Source organism: Zosterops lateralis (assembly GCF_965231275.1).
Source record: "Zosterops lateralis genome assembly, chromosome: 6".
Lineage (NCBI taxonomy): Eukaryota > Metazoa > Chordata > Aves > Passeriformes > Zosteropidae > Zosterops > Zosterops lateralis.
In genome coordinates this window covers 48,115,834-48,140,009 of record NC_139761.1, presented here as the reverse complement: position 1 = coordinate 48,140,009, position 24,176 = coordinate 48,115,834, and the positions used below count along the sequence as shown (strand labels likewise).

Here is a 24,176-nt window from a genome sequence, read left to right as displayed (position 1 = left end):
CATAAGCTTAAAGACATAAACATGTCTTTGATCATACTTGTCTATAAAACATGTCTGTAGTACACCAAAAATTCAAAATAACTTGTTCTTAAATGCTGACATTTGTGTAATGTGATGCTATTTTAATATGTTACCCTTTGAATTCTTTTAGTAAAACAGAAGATACTGCTTCAGATTCTCTGGAGGCTGCTAAAAATGCAACCAACAAAAAAGGTAAGAGATACATAGTAGTAGGTGACGTTACAGAAGTGGAATAAGCCTTTTACAGTCAAAACTGAAGATGTATTCACACTTGAAAGCCAAACAATGGTTTTTAAGCTAACTGTTCACTTTCTGATGTTTTTCCATGTTTATTGCAGCCAAATCCAGAGTGAAGGCTCTATTTTTGTGTGTGTTGTGACTGTGATGCTTTACCATTGCCTGAAATGACCCACTAGACCCTTGCAATAAGGCCTGCAAATATATATTGTTACTGGCTTGTAACAATATGTATTCTTTGTCAGCACAATTATCCAGATGAGCTGTTCTGTTTGTATGCTGGTTCTTTGCTGTCTTGTTTCTCAGAAAGTGCATCTTCAGAAAGTTTTTATTCTCCATTAGCAAGGTCTACAGATAACTGCTGAGAAGTGTTTTTCAAATTAATACTTCTGTGTGCAGAAAAGTTACAGTTCTGTTATTTCTCCAAATATTCAAATTTGTAAGTGATAGTGAAATATGTTTCATATATGTGGTCACTGAATGTTCCTTGGGTCTCCCTCATTAGCTATTTTTTTTTTAAGAAATCTTTTGTTACTTGCAATTGGAAATCACGTGGGAACTGGCAAGAAAGACACCATTGAATAATTTTTAAAGTCAAGTTGGATTGAGAAAAAACAACAACAAAATCCCAAATAAATAAGAAAAACAAAGCAACACACAAACACAAGAATATAAAATCTTCGCTGTATTTGTGTGTGCTGTGCAATTTATTGGGTTTTTCATGTCTGGAGAAAAGACCACTGAGAATGGGAAGATGTGAAAAGTAAAAATCTTCACACCATGACATCATAAATGGTTATTAGTAAGGGATTTTAACACCTAACCAGAAACATTTTAGATCTGACCTCCTGTAAGAGTAGTCTTCTGAGAAGTGTTGTGGTGGTTGAGGAATCTTACAGATTGTAAAGTCATCTTGAGTTAAAAAATGAGTAGTTGTCAAGGTCACAGTGCTGTGCTGTTTATTGTACAGTACACAATTGTACAGAGTTGGAAGGGTTTTTTCAGGAGTCACTAGCTGGAAAACAGATGTCTTGGAAGTGTTATTCAGTGGTTCTCCTGCAAATTAATATGTGGCTTTTAAGGTACAGCTAATACAGAAGGAGGATTGAGAAACTTCTGGTTTGTACTTTCTTACCTAAAGGGAGAACAGGAAGTTTGCCTGTTGTTGATGTGCTACTTGCTTGTAAAAGCAACTGATAGATTTGCAAAGAGAAAAGTGCTTTTTCTATCGTTATCTAACTTTATATTCCTGAAATCTGGTCTTGAAGTAATTGTTTGTGTTAGTAATAAATACTCTTTTCACACCTCAAATACCAGTGGTGTTCCTTGAGGTGTGAAAAGAGTGAGTATTTTTACTCTGACTACTGTAAGACACAGTATGACAAAAGCACTATAAGTCTGTGCAAATTTGTTTAAAAGGGGTTTTCTGTCTTCGTAGAAAAGCTGGCAGACCAAGTGATGCAAAATCCACAAGTCCTGGCATCTCTTCAGGAACGTCTTGACAACCCATCACTTACCCCTTCAAGTTACATCGAAACGTAAGTACTGGGCATGAGAAAATTCATGAACGACTGAAAGCATAATAGAACATTATTACTGTGTAATTAGGGTAGAAAATTAGAATAAATGATTCACTAAAAAAAGTGGTTTACTTAATCCGTGATTTATAGTGTCTTACTTCTGGAAGGAAGAGTGGAGTTTTACCTTAGGCAAATTTGCAAACAAAATTTTGTCCTCTTAATATTTACTGTGGCCATTTATTGTTTTGGATAGAAATAACTCCCCTCCCCTTCTTTGTTCCCTTCTGTGACCCTTATTCTGACTGGGTATGTGCTACACTGACTGCTGATTTCTATTAGATTGCTCCCCTGGATGCAATGGAAAGTTCAGGACCTGTATAGCCCTAGTTTGAAGCTTAGCTTTATATTGAAAATCTAATTTAAATAGATTCAAATACTGCCTTTAGGAAGTACTTGTGCTTTTATTTCTTGACTGAGAATGGCTAGTTGTTTACCTCTTTTTAGAAAAACCTAAGTTCTACAAAGAGATATTTTTACAGGACTGTATCTAAATGCTAAATAACAATAATTTAAAGAGCAGATGGACAATGTGTGCTTTACAAGTATGACCCGTGAATCAAAGCTTTCTCCTGTAGAATGCACAGTTCTTATTTTTCATAGATGCATCAACACAAATCTAGTCTCAAAGCTTAGGTGTAAACAAAGGTATTAATTTCAGATCTCTGAACTACACGGGCAGGGTAGTGGCCCCAGGGAATGGAACAGAAGATAACACCTTTGAGAACAACTTGGGTAGGAGAGGATTCTTTCAACTTTTTGAAATAGGTTTTGGAGAAACATGTATGTTTGACATAAGACTTTTATTTAAAAAGTGCACGTAGTTATAAGCAGCCTATTACTCAGTAATATGTGAAATAATGCTGAGGCAATTAACGTTTAACCTTAAATAATTTTGATGTTTAGTTTTCCAAAAGCAGTGATAAGAAGAATTGATGCTTTGAAAAAGCTCCAGGTGAAATGTGCCCATATAGAAGCTAAATTCTATGAAGAAGTACATGACTTAGAGAGAAAATATGCGGCACTCTATCAACCTCTTTTTGATAAGGTGGGGAAATTATGTATATAATTTTTATTTCTTTGTTCCTGTCAGTTCTGGTTGTGTATATATAATTTCACATCTTCAATTACATTTTTGTTTTTTTTTAACACAGAGAAGAGAGTTTATTAATGGGGAAGCTGAACCCACAGATGCAGAGTCAGAATGGCACAGTGAAAACGAGGACGAAGAAAAACTGGCTGTGAGTATCAGCTGGGTCATCTGCTATGGATAGATGGGATTGTCAGACTTAAAAACTTGTTCTTGCCATTGACAGAACTTTTGTGTCAGTGATGTGTTCTTGTGAGGAATACGCTGTTATGTCCAGTGAAAGCTTCTACACCATGAGTTTAGCCTTTTATCAAATTTGTGACTTGAGGGCATTGAGGAGTTGCCTTGGCTGGCACTGTTCGTAACCTGTTAGCAGCACCCTCCTGCTAATGGGTTCCATTCCGGTGCTACATGAAACCCTGAGATAAACAAAGGCTGGTTGGTTCTCTGCCTGTCCACGTTATTTTGGGGGACATCATTAGCTTTCATTTTCATGAATACAGGTGAGACACTTGTCACACAGTCATAAAACAGAATCCAGCTTATAAAATGTCTCCTTGGCTGGTGGATTCCTCCTTGTCTATTGAGCAGGAGCTGTCTAGATTTAGGAGGCATAATACAGTCAGTGGGCTGCCTGTTACTTCCCCAGCATCATTCCTGGAGATGTGTGCTCAGGTTTTGTCTCAGAAAAGTCACCTGCTTAGAAAACTGTGTTTGCCATTCTGTCAGGTTTTCTTTGCATTTTTTCCTTAGCCTGATTGCTTCTAGGTGGTTTTTTTTGGGTTGTTTTTTTTTTGTTTGTTTGTTTTTTTTGTGTTTTTTTTTGTGGTTTGTTTTGTTTTGTTTTGTTTTGTTTTGTTTTTTGTTTTGTTGTTGTTGTTTTTTTGTTTTTTGTTTTTTTTTGTTTTGTGTTTTTTTTTTTTGTTTTGTTTTGTTTTGTTTTTTTGTTTTTGGATGCTGTTCTGTATTCAAAGTGAATTGTTCTCTTTGTTGTTACTGATCTCCTGAGATTTAGCGTGACACAGTGCTCCATGTGCATGAGCAAAAAACGTTCCTTAGACTCTGTGTAAATACAGCATTGACAGGCCATATTCCACAAAATAAAATCACAAACTTGTCTAGATGGGAAATAAACTGTAGCTCCATATTCTCAGCTCATCATAACCCAAGGAGTTGCTATAAACATCTTAAATACCTGCTGCTATCTAGTGGTGTAAAAGGAAAGGTGCAGCTGGTTCAGACTGAATTTCCTGCATTGTTTGGGATTGAGAAATGACTTCCTCATTCTTCCTTTTCTAACATTTGACATCAGTTATGTGGAGGGCATCCTGTTTCTCAAAATAGTAATAATTAGGTACAGCATGATAATGAAAAATACCTGTGGAAAACAATTCTACAAGTATTCTGCAAAATGGGGAAGCTAAAACAGCATTTCAGAGGGCAAAATTAAATTTTTAGATGAAGTGCCATAGGTGGCTTAGGGAGCTACAGAAATAAGATTAATAGAAAAATAGAAATGCATTTATAATTTTCTGTTTATAGAAAGTTTTAATTAGTTCTGTCAAATCAGTGAAGCAGGCACTTGGTCTATTTACTCCTCTTATAGAAGAATTTTAGATGAGTTGAAAGTAAATCTGAGTTGTGTATATGTTCAGTTGTGTAAATAATAAATAAACCTTGTATCTCTTAACTTCATTTGCAGAGGAAGAAAACAAAGAGGTTTCAGATGTTCCTTAAACACAGCTTCAGAGATGGCAATTGTTTTGTACTTCTGTCTCTGTTTGTGAAATATGTTAAGAAGTCACAATTTAATTTGTCAGCTGTTTCTGTATTTCTTTTCCAGGGAGACCTGAAAAATGCAGTGGTAATAGACGAAAAAGCAGAGGAGACAAATGTCAAAGGAATTCCAGACTTCTGGTTTACTATCTTTAGGAATGTAGATATGCTAAGTGAATTAGTACAAGTAAGTTTCTACTCTAAAATGAACAACTTCTGTTGTGTTCAATGAATTGCTGCTTTCCCCATTAATAGCCAATCCTTGTGGAGTGTGAGTCAATCCTTTATTGTGAGACACCAAATCTTTTGAGTCTTTGGAATCCCTGAAGATACTTGAAATGATGGACAAGCATTTTTAGTTTAATCCATAAAGGATTATTTTTGAAAGGTTATAAGAATACCTGTGGATTAGTTGAATTCATGTTAAATAGCTTAGGTAGTTATGCCTGCGCTTGTCGTAATTGCTTTTAATGCTGTTAAAGGAGAATTCCCTGGAGTCTGTCTCCCTGTGAATCTCACTGGTAATAAATACCCTGAATGCAGTAACTGTATCTTAAGTAATCCTAGCAGCTTTGTTTACTGAAGATAAGCCCTAAAATGACTGAGAATTTGGCAGGTAGAATTTGCAAGTATGATTAAGAAATTTACATTGAGATCTTTACTTTAGCTGAAATTGTTGAATTATTTACAAGGTTTGGTTCTTTCTTAAGGGGAGAATGTTTTTTTTAAATATTGCCTGCTGAATTGGATTTTACTTTTTTTCTCCTTAGGAATACGATGAACCTATCTTGAAGCATCTGCAGGATATTAAAGTTAAATTTTCTGAACCAGGACAGCCTATGGTGAGTTTTCTCTGCTTGTTTCTCATGAAGATTGTAGTAATGAAGTGAGCAGCATTCCAAAATATTCATTCAGCTCTCTTTGGCTGTAGTGTGGGGGAAGGAGGTTTCTTTCCAAGCTATTATTTTTATGCTTTGCCTTTGAAAGATTTATCTTCAGCTCTCCTGACTCTTTGCTCTTTCATTCTTTGCTCTGACATTACTGTAGCTTCTAGATTAAAAATCTGGCTCAATTCTGTCTAGTTTTTGCTTTCTTTTTCTCTCTCAAATTCAAGTGTAGCTGCTCTTAGAAATACAGTTACATGGCTGCTTTTGATTTGAAAATGAATTGTGGGAAAAATTCTGGGTATCAAATATTTTATCAAAAGAGATGTGACTTGATCATACTAATGAAAAACAATGATTATCGATACTGTGCCTCCTGAAAAGAATAGAAAATATATTAGATAGTATTTTAAAAGTGTACCTCATGAATATTTTTTAAAGTACTGCTTCTTTTTTTTTTTATTTGTAGAAATGTTTTCTTGTTGAAGTTTTATGTACAGAAACAGATACTGTGTTTATTGAGAAGTTGTTCTGCTTATTGAATTTATGCAGACTATACTTACTCCTTGAACTCCCTTTGAATGGGAGGCAGGGAGAAGGATGGAATTTGAGCTTACACATACTTTTTTACTCTTTTGTCATTGTGGCTTTTTTTTCTTTTATTTGCTATTTTTTGTTTTGCCTTGTGGAGTAATGGTCTTCTGATAATGCCTGAAATAAATGCAAGAAAAGCATTGCTGAAGATTCACATAAGAAAGATGGAAGGACTTTCTCAGAGTAACTTCTAATGGTTAAAAGCAAGTTCATTTGGGATTCTTTTGGGTTTTCTTTTTTTAATCCTTATTGTCTTTATTCTACTAGTACTGAAACACTCAAGCTGATAATAGGCAAAGAAGTAGTATGGCAGAGAAAAAATGAGAATTAAGTCTGTAAAGATTGCTGGGGCTTAGGGAGAAGATACAAGTTTTATGAAGGAAATTAATTGCCCAAGCACAAAGTAAGGTATTCTAAGAAGTTGGCTGTTTTATCTTCAACATAGCTATTCAGTGGCTGAGATGGGAATAAGAATTTTTTGCCTACATAATTTTTGTGTTCATTCAGCTTTGTTTTATGATACCTTAAGCTGGAGAACTCTTTGAACACTGAACCCAGTGTATCTGGTCTTGCACTGTTCGTAACCTTTTGACAGCATTTTTCTGTGAATAGGTTCCATTCCAGTGCTACATTAAATCCAATCATGGAAGGCTGACAAACTCCATGTCCCTTCTGCATTTGGAGACAAAGGATGTGTTCCTCACTGCTTGAGTGAAACCTGTTCTGCAGCTCCCTGTGACTGTCTTATCTGCAATTCTTTGTTGAAAATTGGTGCAGCAGAGGGAGCTTTGTACTGTATGAACTTCACATAACCAGTGTGTCATAGATACACTAATTCTGCTGGGGATTAGGTTTTGCTGCTAAAGAAATATATGATAATTAGGAATTTCCTGATTTACTGTTGACCCAAAACAATCATACTTATGGCACTCCAAAAGTGGATTTACCTGATTGCAGTTAAAGTGCTTCAAAGTCCAGTTTGTTATGGCCTTCACATAGAAACTTATCTGCACGAAGCATAAGTGACTCCTTTACCATTTGCTTTTACTTATTTATAATCATATGGATAAACTTACATGTATTTTATAATTATTATTTCTATTTACATATTTATTTGGACATCGGGATCCTTAGCCAGCATATTTAGACCTGGATGATGCATGTAGGTATAACTTAAGTAGCTTTAAAAAGGGCAGGTGTTTTTTTGGGGGGTTTTTTTGGTTTTTTTTTAACTTCACAAGAATATATTTGATTAAAAAAACTACAGAGAAGTCCAAATAAAGAGTATTAGAAAGGTTATTCAAATATTCAAGTTCAAATATTATGTGGAGCTTTTGAAGCTTCTTGTCTCCTAATTAGCAGGTATAAAATGAAATGCTGCAGTGTGTGCAGGTATTTTTGTCTTGCTAGCCCCTGGGATCCTGCGTGCTGAGTGGTGCCACTGGTTGGTTATTTATAGCCCCAGTGATGGTTTATGGGATTATTTGGGTATGAGTGTTCGTCACTGGTGGTGGATAAGCTAAGTTTGTAACTCTTCCCCTGAGCATGTTTGCCAGAGAGAGATTAGCCTTAGCCGAAGGCAGCCTTCAAACCATGCAGCTGTCTTGAATTGCTTTAAAGGGAAATAAAGCTGAAATAGACAATGTGAAGTCAACACAGATATTCCAGTGTACTGCTGGGTCCCAGTGGCCTCCTGTCCTTAAACAGGGAGCATGGGGATTGGGAACGCTGCTCTTGCCATTGGTCTCCATCACTCCTTGACCACTCTCTTAGCTGGTATGAGTCATGTGAGGAGATTCATGGGGTCTTAGGAAGATTAGGGGCCTTTGGGACATGAGTGAGGGATAAATATCTGTGATGAACAGTCTGTTGTCCCAAATTATTTATCTTGTCCTCGCATGAATAGCCTTGAAAAAGAGGATGGCAAGGCAGACTTGGTGAAAACAGAGAGTTTTCTGGTCTGAGTGTGAAGAATGCCTGGAGAAATAGGTTTGGGGCCAGTCCTTTAGCAGTTATGTAATGTGGTTTTGTATGCAGATTAGGGCTAATTGTTAAGGCATATTACTGGGGAAGTAAATCAGGTTCTTAAGGCAACTGTTACACATGCTGTGGCTGGGCAGTGGTGTTGGAAGATTTGGCTTTCAGTCCTTCTGTTGTGCTGAACTGACCTGTGGACTTTTTGCCCCCTTCATGTCACTGAGGGACTTGCCAAAAACCTATATCCTTTATTGTTTCCCCTGTTGCAAGACAGCTTGACTTTTGGTGCACTTTAAAAAGTTCATAGTTGATCCTGAGTGTAAAGTGAGCATATATATCATTGTGCAAGCAGTTTAGAAACCTTTACAGATCTGAAAATTGATGCATCATGGACGCTGTTGTTTTCTTGTTCTCCATGTAAAAAACTGAATCTCTGCAAACAATTTTTGTGTGCCAGAGGAGGTTCAAACATAACCAGAAACACCTCCTTCGGGCTGTAAGCTGTTGAGACCTGGTTGTAGGATTCAGTTTATGAAGTCAGTGTTCTTTTGCAGGATTTTCTAGTACCAAATGGAAAAAAAACCCTCTGGTTCCTGGGGGAGTGTGCTATTTAAATAGACTACTGCAATTTAAATTGTGCTTTAATTGGAAATAAAGTCTGATTCGCTCTCTTAAGATCACGATAGTAGTCAGACTTGGGGGAGCAGTACAACCACATAGTGTTGTTGTAATGTTAAAATGACTGCAGAATAACAACTTCATCCCTAGTGCAAGGATGATGAGAGGCTTCCATAGGAAATGGCATCAAGACTTTTCTCAAAATACATATTTCTAAGGTTGCTTTTGAGACAGCAGTTTTATATGTGAAGGTGAATGAAATGTACTAATTACCTGTTTACAATTTGAATCTAAGCCAAGGTTGTTGTAACTTCTTGCACATTTGAAATTCGTTGACATTCATAATTTCCTGCTTCTGCTGTAGTTTGAAATATGTTTGCCATAAGATTATAATTTTGCTTCCTATTTTCAGAGTTGATTAATGAAAATGATGCTGATGCACTATTTCACAAATGAAAGTCAGTAGTAACATAAAATTTCTTCCAGTCTTTCTCATTAGAGTTCCACTTTGGGCCCAATGACTACTTTTCTAATTCAGTCCTGACAAAAACATACAAGATGAAGTCGGAGCCAGACAAGACAGATCCCTTTTCATTTGAAGGACCTGAAATAGTTGATTGTGAGGGGTAAGGAAAACTGAAATGCAAAAAAGCTTCTGAAGTAAAAACGCATATTTTGTTTCCTTACTGTGATAATGATTAGTGACAATAAAATTGTTACTGGCTTCAAAACTGGGAATGTTCCTAGGGATGATGATGTTAGTCTCAGCATGCAGAAGTAACAGATCCATAGATGGAGATATATTTTAACATTGTGTACATTTTAAATTGACCACCTTTTGAATTTTATACTTCTCTAATTGAGGTAATAAACCTTTTATCTATTTCCAGGTAACTGGGTAAGTTATTTTTAGTCATTACTTTTCACAGACTACCCCCTCCTCAGTCTGATAAGTACCCTTGGACTCTCTTGGATTTTTGTCACCTTCTCAGCAATTTTTTTTTTCAGCAGGAATTAGTTTATTATTATCGGGCAGGAATAGATTATGTGTATTGTGTGTTCTTTCAACCTGTTTTGAGGCTGGAACATAAAGGCCAGATTGATCCTGGCAGCTGTGGATAATACAGCAGGTTTTTTTTTAAAATATTTTTAATGTTTTTGCAAAACATGTTCACAAAAGAATTGTGGATGGTGAATTCTCATGTCTGTTCTGGAAGTCTGTTGAGTTGAACACCACATTAGAGTTTTTTGGGAGTAAAAGGATCCTTCCATGTAACTTAACCCTTTCTCTTCCTATCCACGATCTCTGCTCTATAACCAAATTCCAGTGCCACACTAGAGCAGAGCTGACACAAATGAGAAATGGCTTTTGTACCTTATTTTTCTTAGCATCTAAGTATTCTTATCTGTTGGTGATTATTTGGTTTTTAGGGGGGTTTCCTACCCCTTTAACAATGTGTTTTGGTGGTTTTTGGGGTTTTGTAGCTCACAGTTAAGAGATGCGAAATACTTGGTTTTTTGAAGGCATGCTGACAAACCTCAAAAGCCTTTTTTTATTATTATTTTTTTAATGCTACATGTTGGTTTTTGAATCCAGCATTCACTTGCAGTGAGGAAGTATGTCTTCTTGGATGTTTAGTAGAAGTTGTGCCTAAGTAACAGACTACTCCTTTTTAAAGAAAACTTGAGTTCATTACAGCACAGTATTTTCTGTTTCAGTATTATAAAGGATTGTTTTCTTGGATTGCTGATTTGTCAAAACTCTGATTTCAGTTGATGGTTCCTGAGGAAGGTGTTTGATGTGGTACAAGTAGAGTAGGAAACTATGTCTGTGCCTTGTTACCCAGGTTAAGTATATAACTGGTGACTTTGGCCATCTGTCTATAGGACAAGATATTCTTGAGATATTTAGGAGTTCCTATGACATCATTATTTTAATTATTGGAGAATTACCTGTGTTTGCCCCTCTTTGCCAGGCGCAGCTTTGAGTAAAACTTATTTGAATGGAGAGAGACTTTTCATTGAGTGTCAGTTTGTACAGCAGCAGAATGGAACTGAAAATTCGCCTCTTTTCAGCTTGATGTGCTTGGCTACCAAGTCAGCCTGAGCTGCTCTTTGGAGAGTCAAACCCCTCTCCCTGGCGACTCTTTGGACATCCATTTTTTAGGGTAAATGGACACCAGCTTGACCTATAGTTAAAGAATATAATGTATTGTTTTCTAATGGTCTGACTGGTGAAATTTTTTCCTGGAATAGCTTGATCCTTTCCTTGGTTACAGAAGTCCAGTTGTTGGGCCAGAGGTGTTGAATTATGGGTGGAGTGAGGGCAGTGGTTACTTTGCCAAGACAAACTTGTACAGCATTTTTATTTAGGGAAATATTTGAAATATTGTCCAACAAGGACTATGATCCACTTCATATCTTGTCAAGCAGCTTTATCCAGAGAGTGATAAACCATCTTGGCCTTGATGTTGCTGCTCTTCTGCTCAGTTCCTTCTTTTCCCTGTTGTCTTGTGTTAAAATTCTGTTTCTCATGTGCTGTCTCCAGGTGTACCATTGACTGGAAGAAAGGAAAAAACGTTACAGTTAAAACAATCAAGAAGAAACAGAAACACAAGGGCCGAGGCACAGTTCGGACAATTACTAAACAAGTACCTAATGATTCCTTTTTTAACTTCTTCAGCCCAATAAAGGGTAAGCTTGGAAATTAAGAATTTAGGATCCTTGAAGTAATATTTATATATATTTGTATTTATGTGACTTAAGCATTCAGATTATTTATGCTGCTGCATTGTAAAGTGTTTACTAGATGAAGATTGCAAACTCTTGCCTGTCCAAACAGATTATTTTGTTCTGATGTTATTCTGTAGAATTTGGTGTGCAGTGTAAACAGGATTCATAGTATGGAAAGAGTCTCTCTTAGACTCTCTTAAAGAAGTTGACATGTTTTACCACAGGATGGCTCCATGCATCAGTTTGTTTCTAACATGCAGAAGAAATGCATTCCATTGTTGGTCATCATTGGTTACAGCATAGTGGTTTCGTTGAAACTTCTTTGTCAAGTGACAACTTTCTGTAGCTTCTTCTGTGATTAATTAGTGATCCTGATACTCCATACATAATTTTCTCATTTTCCTAGTCTAATGTTAGATAGGTACTCACATATTAAACCATTTAGATGGATTCCAAAATCACTATTTTTTTCTTGGTACGTCTTTCATTGTGCTCTTCTGCAAACATAGATGAGGGAAGTAGTTAATTTTGTGGGCTAAAGGGGTCCTACAAGAAAGGCAGTGAGGGACTTTTTGCAAGGGTATGTAGTTACAAGACAAGGGGAATTGCTTTGGGCCAAAAGAGGGCAGGATTAGGTTAGGTATTAGGAAGAAATTCTTGTCTGTGAAAGTTGTGAGACACTTGGAACAGTTTGGGGCATCCGTAACTTCTCTGGGCATTCATATAATTGTTCAGGGCCAGACTGGATGGGGTTTTCAGCAGCCTGGTCTTGTGAAAGGTGGCCCTGCCTGGGGGTAGGGGTTGAAACATAGTGATCTTTAAGGTTCCTTCCCACCCAAACTATTCCGTGATTCCAGAGGTGTACTGAGAAAAATGGTTCTTGATTCTGTTGTGGGCTATTATGAACTACCTGTCCCTCCTAATTACCACTGCAAGTCCCCATGTATGTTTGCTAAAGAAACGTGAGATTTTATTTCCAAAGCTGGGGGTGGTTTGGTACAGAAATGTCCTTTAATTTTTGTTGCAGCTTTGAGGAAAGGATGGAGATTTATCTCCTGTTGGTGTTATGTTTTTTTTTAAAACTCAAAGGATACAGTTTGGAATTAGCTGTATAAAATGAGACACTGACATCTGCTGGCAGTGGGTATTTGCATTTTCAACTTGAGAACTGAGCCAAGTGATCACTTTGACAGGAGATCACATGGTAGTGTAGAGAAGGGAAATACATTTTGATTTGTGTTGGGGTTTTTTGCATTGACTTGATTTTTTTGTTGTTGGTTGATTTTTTTCTTTAAACAAACAAAACCCCCACCCTGTTCCATACTGTTTACAGTAATGGACCTGTTCTCAACAAAGCTTTGCAGATTCATGTCAAAATGTTCATCTATTTAGTTCCAGTTGTTTTGGAGAAGAGGAGATGATTTGTAGGGCTCCAGCCAAATGAAGTTACTGTAATTACAGCATTAATAGAGAAACTAAATATGTTGATCTGCATGTCCTCTGAACCCATCATTGTAGAAAGAGTATTTCCTGTGCAAAAATCTTTGGCATCCAAATGGTAGCTTTGATGCTTTAACTGTAACACATGAAATTCTTACAAGTGTGATTTCTGTAGGTTTAACTTAATACTAATCTGAGTTGTCATAGTTTCAATAGTTATCTGGTGAAAGCTTTATAACCTCTGTGGTTTCTGGTATGAGAAAGTCTTTATACTGTGTTTTGTCATCTTGATTTTGAGGTGAGTGAGACTATACAAGTGTTTCTTAAATTTGTTGTCTTTTCTTTTTGCAGTATCTGGTGATGGAGAGTCATTGGTAAGTTTCTGAAACGGCACAATTGCTTTTTGCCGCATCCTTTTTGCCAGGTCACTGTGTAGCGACTATAGGGTTCTTTTATCTTTTATCAAACTATCTATTTTCATTGTTATTTTTGCTTTTGACAAAGCTGGGCTTCACCTTGATAAAGTGAAGGATACTGTCAACTTCTCCAGGTAATCCATTGACAGTTCACAGTTACGAGACTCGCTGATCCAAGACATCTCCAGCAGTCATTGTTGGGAAGGTCATTATTTTCCCTGCCCACTCGACAGTACTTCTTTAAAAATCAGTCTGGAGCATTCTGAACAGCTCTGCAATGTCAGATGGCAGAGCCAGCCAAGTCTGTATGAGCTTTTTAATAAAAGGTGCCTCAGCAGGACACTAACCTGTGTGTAGGAAGTAGGAAGCTTGTACAAAAAAAAATCTCAGTTCTGCAAATCTAGATTTAGATTTTTTTATTAGTTAAGTATACTGAAAGTACCTGTGACCTGAAAGTTGGTGATGACAATGTGATGTTTTCCCAAACCTGTAACTTTGAAATATTTTCATCTGCTTCTGTGTAACACATGACATTTGCAGCAGAAAACTCAAACTGACTTGTCTTGCAGGATGAAGACTCAGAATTCACTTTAGCAGCAGATTTTGAAATTGGACACTTCTTCCGTGAAAGGATAGTCCCTCGTGCTGTGCTGTATTTCACTGGGGAAGCTATAGAGGATGATGATAACGTATGTGTGCAATTAGCATTTTGTTTATTAGTCAGCACATAGAAACATTTGTCTCCTTTTCTGATCAGACTAGGGTAAAGTGTTCATTATATAAGAATAACAAAAAAGCCCTGAAGAGATTCCTTCTACTTGGGGATTGGAAAGGGTCATTCAACATGCTAGATGTTGTTAATCTGCTTCTGGAAGGGGCTTAGTTTCAGTTATAGTGTTTGAATATGCTACAGCTATTACTGCAGAAAATTGTATGCAAATACTAGTGATCTAATTAAACCTTGGGTTTGTTTTTCAGTTTGAAGAAGATGAAGAAGGTGAAGAGGAGGTGAGATGCACACTGTATTTTTTATAGATTACTGATTACCTATCCCATTCTAGTGCCAGGAATAGTTCTATATGGAGCAGAAAACAGTTGTTCATAAATGCTCTTTTGCATGGTACTTCTTTCCAAAGGAGTTCAGCACTCATGACTTGCAAAAGTGTGCCTGGTTTTTCCTTTTCATAAAAGTACTTTCTGCAAGAGCATATATCCATTTTTTAACTATTATTTTGAAAGCTGTTTTCTGACATGAGTCAAATATTAAAGACAAGCTTTTTTTTTCTAGAGTGTTGCATGATAAATATCTGTTCCTTAGGTGGTAGTGGAATTCAGCTGTCAGCTTTTAGTTGTCATAAGCTTGATGACTGGGTCTTACCAAATGCAAAGTAAAAAAGGGGAAGTGTACAACTGCCCAGCATAAATAATTTGGTCTATTTGCACTAGTATTGTATGAACACAAACACACTATTTAGGGCTTTACACAAAACCACTAGATGTTACCATACTTCAGTGAACTATTTTCCTTTATATTTTTTGCTTTACTGCTTTTACTGTGCTGCTTTTGCTAATTTGTCAAAGGTACATCCCTGGCTGTTGTCAGCTTCAGCATAGTGGAGCACATCAGAGGTTATCAAGCTGCTGACCTGATGTGAGCTGGCAGCCTTCAGCATGCAGTCTCTTTTTCCTCTGTGTTCAGGCTGTTGAGTGACTAACGTTTTCTTTTTTTTTTTTTTTTTTTTCTCCTAAGCTGGTTATTGATAGAAATGTGTATGTGTATTTTTAATTGGTTTCCAGTGCCAGATGTTACCACTTGGACGTAGTTGTGTGTAAAACTGAGTGAAAAAATCCTGCACAGGAATGTATAGCCTGTCCACAGTAATCTAAATAAATAGGCTCTTTGGAGGGAGACTGAAATTAAGAATAAAATCAGGCATATATACCTATTACCAGAACTAAAATTCCAAATAATTTGTTAGGTAGAAGTTTAAAAATTGCTGTGGAACTGAAGCAGCAGCATACATAGGAAGGTTGCCTAAGGCCATAATGAGACCTTTATATCATGTTTTAAAGATTTTGCATTTAAAACTTGGAAGTTGCTGAATTCTTTTAAATCAGCCCAATGCTGACATCTGAAGCACTCTGGAATACAGGGATAATTTAATTTGCTACTTTGCTTTTTGTCCATTACAAAAAGTTGCACTTTTAACCTGTTTTAATTTCTGTTAGTTTATCTCTATTTTGTCATAGGAGTTGGAGGGGGAAGAGGAGGGAGAAGAGGAGGAAGATGCAGAGAGTGATCCTAAGGTAAGGACTTTGGTGTTCTTAGTCAGACTTTGGTGTTCTTAGTCATAACACAGGCAATAATCATGAGCAGTGTAGCTAAGGGTATGATAATTTGTGAAAAGATCAGTCAAAAACACACCTTAGCTTCTGACTGCAATTTTTTAAATTATCTTCAGCATTCAGTTGCTCTTAAAAGAGAAGGTAAATGTTTCCATCAGTTGAGAAAATGCAGGTTTTGACTTCCAGCATGCACTAAGATAATTTCCAAATTGTGTGCCTTTCCTTCTTAATGGCATCTCTGTAATGCTGATACAGTTTTCCTTTAAAAGGGTCATATTCAGATGTTCTTTGGCTGGACTTCAAGCTAGAATTAGTCTGACAAATCTCAACTAGCTTGTTTGTTTATTTTCTTTTCCTTAGAATTGTTCTTTATCGTTGTCCTGATGGCTGCCGGTTAGACTCTACTTGTCTGTACTTGGTTAGAAATCAAAAACAGTCAGTACTCAACTTTGAATTTTAAACTTTATGATAACCTGGCTTAAAATTCAGCCTTGAGGGTTAGTGTTCCTTCTGATAGGTATTTTTCAATTCTTCAGTCATGGTAAATGCTTACATTTAGTGAAGCTGGGACAGTGATGACAGACTTGTGATCATGTAGTTCTTAAACCAACAGCTTTCAATTTTTTATAAAGACAGATGAAAAAGTGAAAGGCATGCAAAACTGCTTGATCTTTGGATAAAAGTCTTAACAGCAGCTTGACATGTCACTCTTCTGGTACAGTTTTATACATCATCATATCATCAGTAAATGGTTTTTGTTACTATCAAGAGTCAAGTTTGTTTTTCTTTAATAAGAAATTGTGTATACCAGAGAAAGTCTGTCTTGTACAAAGATCAACCAAACAGGGTTAGATTGGCAAAAATCAGTATTCTGACTCTGCTCTGTAGGATTCAGATGCAGCGGTGTACCTGTAATAGGAAAAAGTTGAGACAGCTGAGAAACAATGTTAGTTCTACATCAACATGTGTTTGTGTGAAGTATCCTTTCTAGAGGATTTGGTATTCTGAAGGGGAAAAAAGCTGAAGTTACCTTGGAAGGTTATGGTTGTTGCCTCCTGTATTATTTTGTACATTTCACTTTTCATCCATGCTGACAGTTCCTTTCAATTTTTTCCCATTTAGGTGTAATATAAGTCTGTTATTCATTCATACATTTCTAGGTAAGGTGGAATTCCATTCATACCTAACTTCCAAGAGTTCCATTTGTAGTCATGCAGTGTGGTTTGTTTTCTAGGATCTTCTGTTTTGTTTTGCCTTTTTTTTTTTTTTTTTCTTGTTTGGGGAAAAGAAGTGGGGGAATGGTGACTTCGGAGTTTAAGTTTTATTAGTAAAAAATAGAAAGAAATGGGTGTAGAGATGAGTGCCTTTAAATCATATAATTAAAGTAGATTTTTCAGGATGACTCTCTGCCTTTCTGGCACACTTTCTGCTTTGCCTTTGTAGCAATCAAACTGTATTTCATATACACATGATAAAAGATACTGAGACTTGTCAGACTATTTTTCCTTGTTTCTGGTTTGATGTTGCATCTCTTTACTGTTCCTAATGCACTTGCAAATTATTTCTTAAATATCTTCTCTGCTCTTCCTAAACTCTTCTAAGTCATCTGCTTACTTAGTCTGCCTTTTCCAGCATCTTATTTATGCTGCCTGACAAAGGCAGGCAGTCACTCTTAGAAGCCTTTTCTTGATCTCTCATGATTCTGCACAGGTATTGTTCTTCTGCTCATCTGTCTCTTTATTTAAAAGAAGAAAGAAAAAGTTCCTTCTGTTGTATACTGTCATCTTTCACCTTTCATCCCATTCCTCACAGAGAACAATGCCTGCAACAGCCTCTGTACTTTCTCCCCCCCTGTATTTTAGACTTGTGCCTTTTTATTTCAATTATTTAGAAGAAGTTGTAATCCTTCCAGCTCATTCCCCTCTGCATGGATAATGCCCTTCCTTGCCTTTTTAAACTCAGAATGGAGCTGTGCTTCTGTGTTGGTTTTTGGTGCCTCAGTGCATGTACACTGGTGGCTCACCTGCAGTAGTAGAACATCTGTGTATCCCGGTGGCTTGTCTGTTGTCCTGCTGCAGTTTGTTACACAGCTCTGTTGCCTCACTACAGTTAAAATTTGTCAGCCACTGCCTCCAGTATTTCCAGTCAACTTAGAATTCTTCTGTTTTGTTTTTTGACACTCATATACCCTTGCCCTGTCCTATTTTCCGTTCTTTCTCTTGCTTGTACCATTTTTTTTGGTCCTCTTTTTCCCTGTTCTTTATTTTCTTTGCCTTTCAGTTCCCACCCTCTGCTTTTCTTATCTAGAATAGTTTCCTTTTTCATGTACACAAAAATAATTGGTCTGCTTTCCTTTCAAATCCAGTTTCTCCTTTTCAGTTATTTCCATATTACCTCCTCCTTTATTGTTGTAGTACATTTGCTGCATGTCAACACTTTCTGCTTTGTAAACATTTCCTCCTTCCTTCCTGTGAGTTTTACGTACATTTCAGTTGTTCAGATACAACCAGATCATTATCATCTCTTACACAAAGCACTTGTGCCATATATAAGTTGTGGATTTGGAACACTGAGCAGTCAGATGATTGAAAGTAGCTACAGAACTAGATAATGTAGCTTGTTTTGTCTAGTGTATTTTTCTATGTGTTTGCATGTCCCATTCCTTTAGCTGCCTTTATTTTACCTTGCTGAGGCTGTGCTTGAATTGAGAAGTAGCTGACAGGGTAGTGCAGAGTGCTGGTTTGAATCATGAGCAAAAGAGCTGCTCTGTGTGTGAGACTGCATGGGCTTCAAGGTCTTTTGTCTTCTGAGTTACAGTGGCAGGACCTGTCAGCAGCAAATTCATTTCCAGAACCAGTTGTGGAGGGAGGTAGTTTGGGTTAGGGTTGCTTATTTAACTCCAGCTATGTCTGGGTTTACATTCTGATATCCTTGCTTTTTCTCATTCAGTCACACAGAATAGGAAATAATGATAAGATTCAGCCTTAGGTCCCACAATTGGACTATTCAATTGAAGATGTTTCAGAAAGGCTTTCTACCTTCTCCACTGGAAAGGACATGAGATTTAGTGCCTGCTGCCTGCCTTGATACCACTGTTGGCAGCAGAGTTCCTGGGGAGTCAGATGAGATCTTGATGATCTGCCTGTTCCTGCATGGCTACCTTAGCAGATGGGAAGCTTCCCAAAAAGTGGATTGGAAGAGCAAGGAGATAAAGACTTGATTGCTCTTTGAATCACCTAGGAAAGTATCTTGCCTAGTGTGTTTAAACACTGAAGTCTAAGAGAAATTCAATGTTTCCTTCAGGATCTGTTTTGAAAAAAACAAAATTGCTAAAATAAATAACATGGAAAATTTGGGCTTATGTCCACATCCTCTAGGACACCAGTTTAACTGGATGGGCAGACATGGTGAGGTTTGTGTAGGAAAGTCATAAAACAGTATTAACTCAGACCTACTTTCTTCACTGTTTTAGCTCTATGTTCTTGCAAATTTCAGGTGCAATTTTTAATTCTGAGAAAATGATGCAATAAATGAGTGGCAGTAACAAAAAGCTATATATTGATCTTTGTTAGCAAAAGAGAAGAAGTAGGTGGGAGTCTCACTCAGCTTGTTCATCTCCATTGGAACAGTATCTCAGACTGAAATTAAAGGCCCAGAGTAGTTTAAACTCCTTGTACGGAATAAGTGAATATGAAATACTTCAAAGATACAAAAAAATTTAAATCCTACCAATTTTCAGATGAATTTAAGTCTCCTTATAGTTACTGTAAAATACCTGTTTATAACCAGAAGAATTCTTGTGTCTGTAGCCCTGGTAGTGATCTTGAGTATGTGTGTTCACTGCTATATTTATTTTTAAATAAGGTGCAATTCCTGGTTATCTTTGCCAGTTCAAGTCTCTGTGGTCTTTATTGCCTGGCCAATGCACTTCACTCCCTTTCTAAGGTATCATGGGAAGTTAATTTAGGGAAATAGAGCATGAATGGAAACCTGGCTGGGATGGGGTGATAAATGGCACAGGGGCTAAGGCAGATCAGTGGTAGGGGTTGGTTGATACAGTGTCAAGTCTGGGCTCTGTGGGAAGAGCAGGCTCAGGCTTTAAAGCCCAGCCTGAGGGAGTGTGGATGTCAGCTCTCCATCACACTCACAGCCTGTGAGTGGACCCTGATCTTAGAGGAGCCAGCAAAGGCCAGAGATGAGTTTCAATGTGCACATGCCTGCTGGAGCAGCTGTAACTGGAAGGGAGTTGTGGTCTCTGTGCTGGTGTCCTCTGGGATCAGCCTGTGAGATGCTTTGCACGAGGCTGAAGGCAGTGTGGAGCTCACATCCTGCCTTCCTCAGCGAGGGCAGCGCTGTTGTTAAAGTGGTGGGAGAACATGGATTATGTTGGAGTCTGGATCTGAAGTACTGCCTTGATACTTAGGGCCTGCTTAAGCATTTTGTATATATGGCCAACATAGATACACCCCCAAGTATAACCTAAACCAGCATAAAAATAGCAGTATTTGTCTCGAAATCCTCCAACAACTGACTCAGATCCGGGAACCTCTCAAACTATTTATTTCTTCTTGCCTGAGGGCAGTAATCAACACTGAAAGATCCTTAAAAAAGAACTTTGTGATCTCTGTGACTCAGTTTTTACAGGATAAGCAGTTACGTGCAGTAAATATGATTTAAGTGTTTACAGAAATAAGGAAAAGATAATGAAGTTTATTAGAAAATACTACAAGTGTTTGGGTCGATCATTAAAACTTGGCGGAAATGGTTGCAGTGGTCAACCTAAGTGTGTCTTGATCTAAATATATGAGGTGACTAGGAAGGAAGGAAGGAGGGAGATGGAAAGATTTTTAAAGTACATTTTAAATAGCAGGTTTGTTATTTTATCGTGGCTCTTATCCAGAATGCAGAGAGGGAGAGGAAGTGATGCTGCCTGCACACTACTCTGGCCATTTTCAAGTGCTAGGCAGTTAAAAGAAGAATATAAACCTTTAGAAAAATTCACATAAAAAACCTGCTGGTTTTTGCCTGCCCCTCAATAAAAAGGAATAGCATGCAATGTACTACCAGTGGCAATTAAATTTTAATTTAAGAGCAAGAATGCTAATTTTGTGTTCTGTATAAACATATCCTTTTTCCTGTATTTAGTCTCCAATCAGTGCAATTTAATTCACATCAGTGTTACTTGGAACTTCAGGCAGATGAGAGGGAACAAAGTTAAAGTTAACCAGATGTGCTGGTAAGGAAATACCACAAGGAAGAACTCTGAAAGGTCTCTGACACATCTGTGCATTTGGCTCTAGTCCTGAATTGCAGTGGGAATGATAGTCACCACTCTGACCATAAAGCAGTTTTGGTGAGGAACAGAAAACCAGCCTGGATTTAGTGCAGATTATCAAGGGTAAAACTTCATGATCAGGAAGTTTAAATTAGTTGGACCTATTTTTCCTCACTAGAGGCAAAATTCTTCAGTTGTTTTAGCTGTTGGTTACTTGATGTATACTGAGCTCAGCATGGGTACATATTTTGTAACATATAAACATCTTTAGGAAAGGAACTGAGAAACATTTTACTTTACATCAGTGACGTTCAGGGTGTTGTGTTTTATACCTGTATTTTCCTTTACTAGACTGCAGCAGGTTTCTGTGACTGCTGTTTGTGTGTAATAAATTCTATTAAGAATGATAAGGGGAGAAGCAAAGTGGAAATTCACTGAATAAATTCTCCTGCTTTCTAAGAATGCTGTTTTACAATGGATAAAAAGCAAGAAGTGCAGTGTAAACCTGAAGTTCTTAGCTGTTTGAGTACTTGTTCTCATTCCCAAATACACTTCCTTTTGCCAAAGGGGAAGTTGTTTAAGTACCTAATGAAAGTGTTCCTACTTTTACATATTCAGATTAACATACGGACTTCTTGCCCAGTGTTAAATTGTTGAATAGTTACCTGCTGGTGATGCAGAACCTAGAAGAAATCAACACATTAATTACATTTTTATCACCTTAGCAGAAAGGGCAAGGCTCCTAAGGAAAAACTCAGACGTGCTGCAGAATAAGCAGCCTGCCTTCCTCCCTCCTCAGAGCTGGAGGAGGTGGCAGTTTATTGTTAAAATGCTTTAATAGGGCTGGAAGTCAAATAGAGCCTCTGGTTGAGGGGAGTAGGTGGTGGTTTGCTTTCTTGCTTGTGTGAACCTTGGCTTACAGGATGCAGCGTTAACAGCACAGAAATAGATTAAAAATTATGGGGTACCAAGCAGCTGGGGGCAAGGGGAAACCCAATAAATGTGGTGACTATTGGACCTTTATGTTGTAGCTTGAATTTTCATGTAGCATTTTTGTACATGCTAGTGATACCTAGTTAATTCAGAAATGCATAGCCAGTTTCTCTTAAGTTTGTTGAAGTGTTTTCCACCTAAATTTCATTTCTAACTGTTTATTTTCTCTTCTTCCCTTTATGCAGAAAGACTCCAGCCAACCTGCTGAATGCAAACAACAGTAATAAGGAAATACCACTTGGAAGTGATATTTGAACAACTTGTAACAAATAGTTGGATACCTGGCCTGCAGTTCAGGATATTCTATCGCTGCAGCACAATCTTATTAACAATGCTTAAAAATAATTTGTTTTAAAATGCATGATTTTCACTAACTTTATTGCTTAACATGTACAGTGGCAACTTCAATGCATTTGGGAAATATGAGGTTTAAATAAAGCACACTCTACAGCCATTGGTACACTGTAGCTAAGTATGTCAGTAGGCCTTTAGAGCCTTTTGCCCTATGCATAGGGGAATAGTCCAGACTACCATGTGAGGATTATCCATTTTCTTGCTCAACATTGAAAATTGTGGAATAGCAATGTGCTGAGAAGCTAAAGTAAATGGATTACATGTATGGTAGCTGAAACATGATAGAGCAATATGACTTTTTTGCTAGTTCCCTCCCCCCTTTTTTAATGTTTCTCGCAACCTACAGATTGAACTAGTGCTTGAGCAGCTTTAAGTGTCATATTTATTATCTCAGTACAACCAGTTGAGTTGAAGTAATTTTACTTCATTGAAGAGGGTGTCATATTTGAGACTTAGTTGTTCATCTTACTATTTATTTATTCATGTTTGTAAGTACTTTGACAGAATTAGTGCTTTTTAATAGTTTTTAATATACTTGAAAAATCTTCTTCCTCTTTTGCATACAATATGGGTACTTGTAAAACAGGTAATTCAAAGTGGTCTCAATGTAGTAGTCTAGACAGAAGAAACAAACTTGCATCAAAATGACAACTCTTCTGGATGAAGATCAAAATGCAAAGGCCAAACTGTTGCTGTTGGTGGAAGTGGGTTGCAGCCAAAGAACCAGACAATTTCCAGTAGTCTTACTGCTTAGCGTCCAGCATGAAAGGACCTTTCACTATGAACACGGAAATTTATCAAAATGAATCAGTTCAATAAATCTGAAGTTTGGGTGTCTTACTTGCAACACTGAAATTATTCCATTCCACAGTTTGTTTTATTTAAAGTTCCGAAGTCTTCAGAACTGCCTTTTGTTGTTGTGTGGCACTTAAGGTACACGTTTCGAGTTCCAGCATCCATTACCAACCTCTGGCAGCAGTTGAATAACAGCTGTATCAACACTGTGACCAGGCATGTAGAGTGCTCCAGCCTTACCTTACACATTTGTAACTTAATACGGTGTTTTCAATTTGTACAGAATAGATAGAATATTCTATTAAAGTTGTGAAACATGATTGGTGGTGCCTGTCTGGTCCCTAACGCTTCCTAGGAGAAATGAGCATCCTGCTGTGAATGGTGGAGTGTTAAACACAGCACCTTCCAGCTGTTTGGCCATACAGCTCCTGGCTCAACATCTGCCTTTGCCAAAAGCCAAAACAGGAGCCCTTGTAAATATAGCAGTGTACAGTTCTTGGCTGTAAATCAGAACAAACTTGCTCAATTTGCAAGCAAACAGTCTGGAATCTTTTGTAGGAGTTGGGGTTTTTAGGGAAGCAGCATCATTACAAGATTCCACATGATCTGTGCACTTTTGTCATGGACTGAATGAAGTGCTGGGGGACAAACTGGTTTATGAATGTGACCTTGCACTCAGAAAATATAACACTAATGCTCAGGTGCCATAGTCTTAAGGCAGGAACAGGGATAGGTTCTGGGTTTATTTTAAAAAATTAGATTCTGTAACTTCCTAGTCCGACTGCAGTGCACTCTGGCAGGCATGGAGAGCAGTGTGAAGGCATTTCTGACAAGGACAGGAATAATGAATGGAGCTTGCCCATGTGCAGACTGGCTCAGCACAGTGCCAGGGAGATCAAATAGAGAATTCGAGCTGGTTTATTTCTCGTTATATTGGAAGAAACTGAGTAATAGTTCCCCATCCTTAAGCAGTGCTTTCCACTACATGGTTAAACAGGAGTGCTGCTACCTGGAGATAAACATCTGCAAATTAGCACACCAAAGTAATTT

General features: G+C 37.4%; 1 protein-coding gene across 3 annotated transcripts in view; it reads left to right on the top strand.

The window, feature by feature from the left end:
- The window catches only part of NAP1L4 (nucleosome assembly protein 1 like 4), a gene marked incomplete at its 5' end in the record, with an annotated part of 28,815 nt that extends 5,369 nt beyond the window's left edge, over positions 1-23,446 (top strand). Inside the window, 14 exons of one of the 3 annotated variants that reach the window (XR_014590351.1) lie at positions 152-212; positions 1,695-1,796; positions 2,742-2,883; positions 2,990-3,076; positions 4,769-4,888; positions 5,472-5,543; positions 9,261-9,400; positions 11,323-11,468; positions 13,299-13,321; positions 13,933-14,052; positions 14,342-14,371; positions 15,593-15,670; positions 16,832-16,869; positions 22,163-23,446. Coding sequence is in view for 2 of the 3 variants with exons in the window: in XM_083863128.1 (XP_083719254.1) it covers positions 152-213; positions 1,697-1,796; positions 2,742-2,883; positions 2,990-3,076; positions 4,769-4,888; positions 5,472-5,543; positions 9,261-9,400; positions 11,323-11,468; positions 13,299-13,321; positions 13,933-14,052; positions 14,342-14,371; positions 15,614-15,670; positions 22,163-22,201 (1,138 nt within the window). Of the gene's footprint in view, positions 1-151; positions 214-1,694; positions 1,797-2,741; positions 2,884-2,989; positions 3,077-4,768; positions 4,889-5,471; positions 5,544-9,260; positions 9,401-11,322; positions 11,469-13,298; positions 13,322-13,932; positions 14,053-14,341; positions 14,372-15,592; positions 15,671-16,831; positions 16,870-22,162 lie in introns of all 3 variants that reach the window. The other 2 variants (XM_083863127.1, XM_083863128.1) reach the window with 2 other exon arrangements.
- Positions 23,447-24,176: the final 730 nt, after the last annotated feature.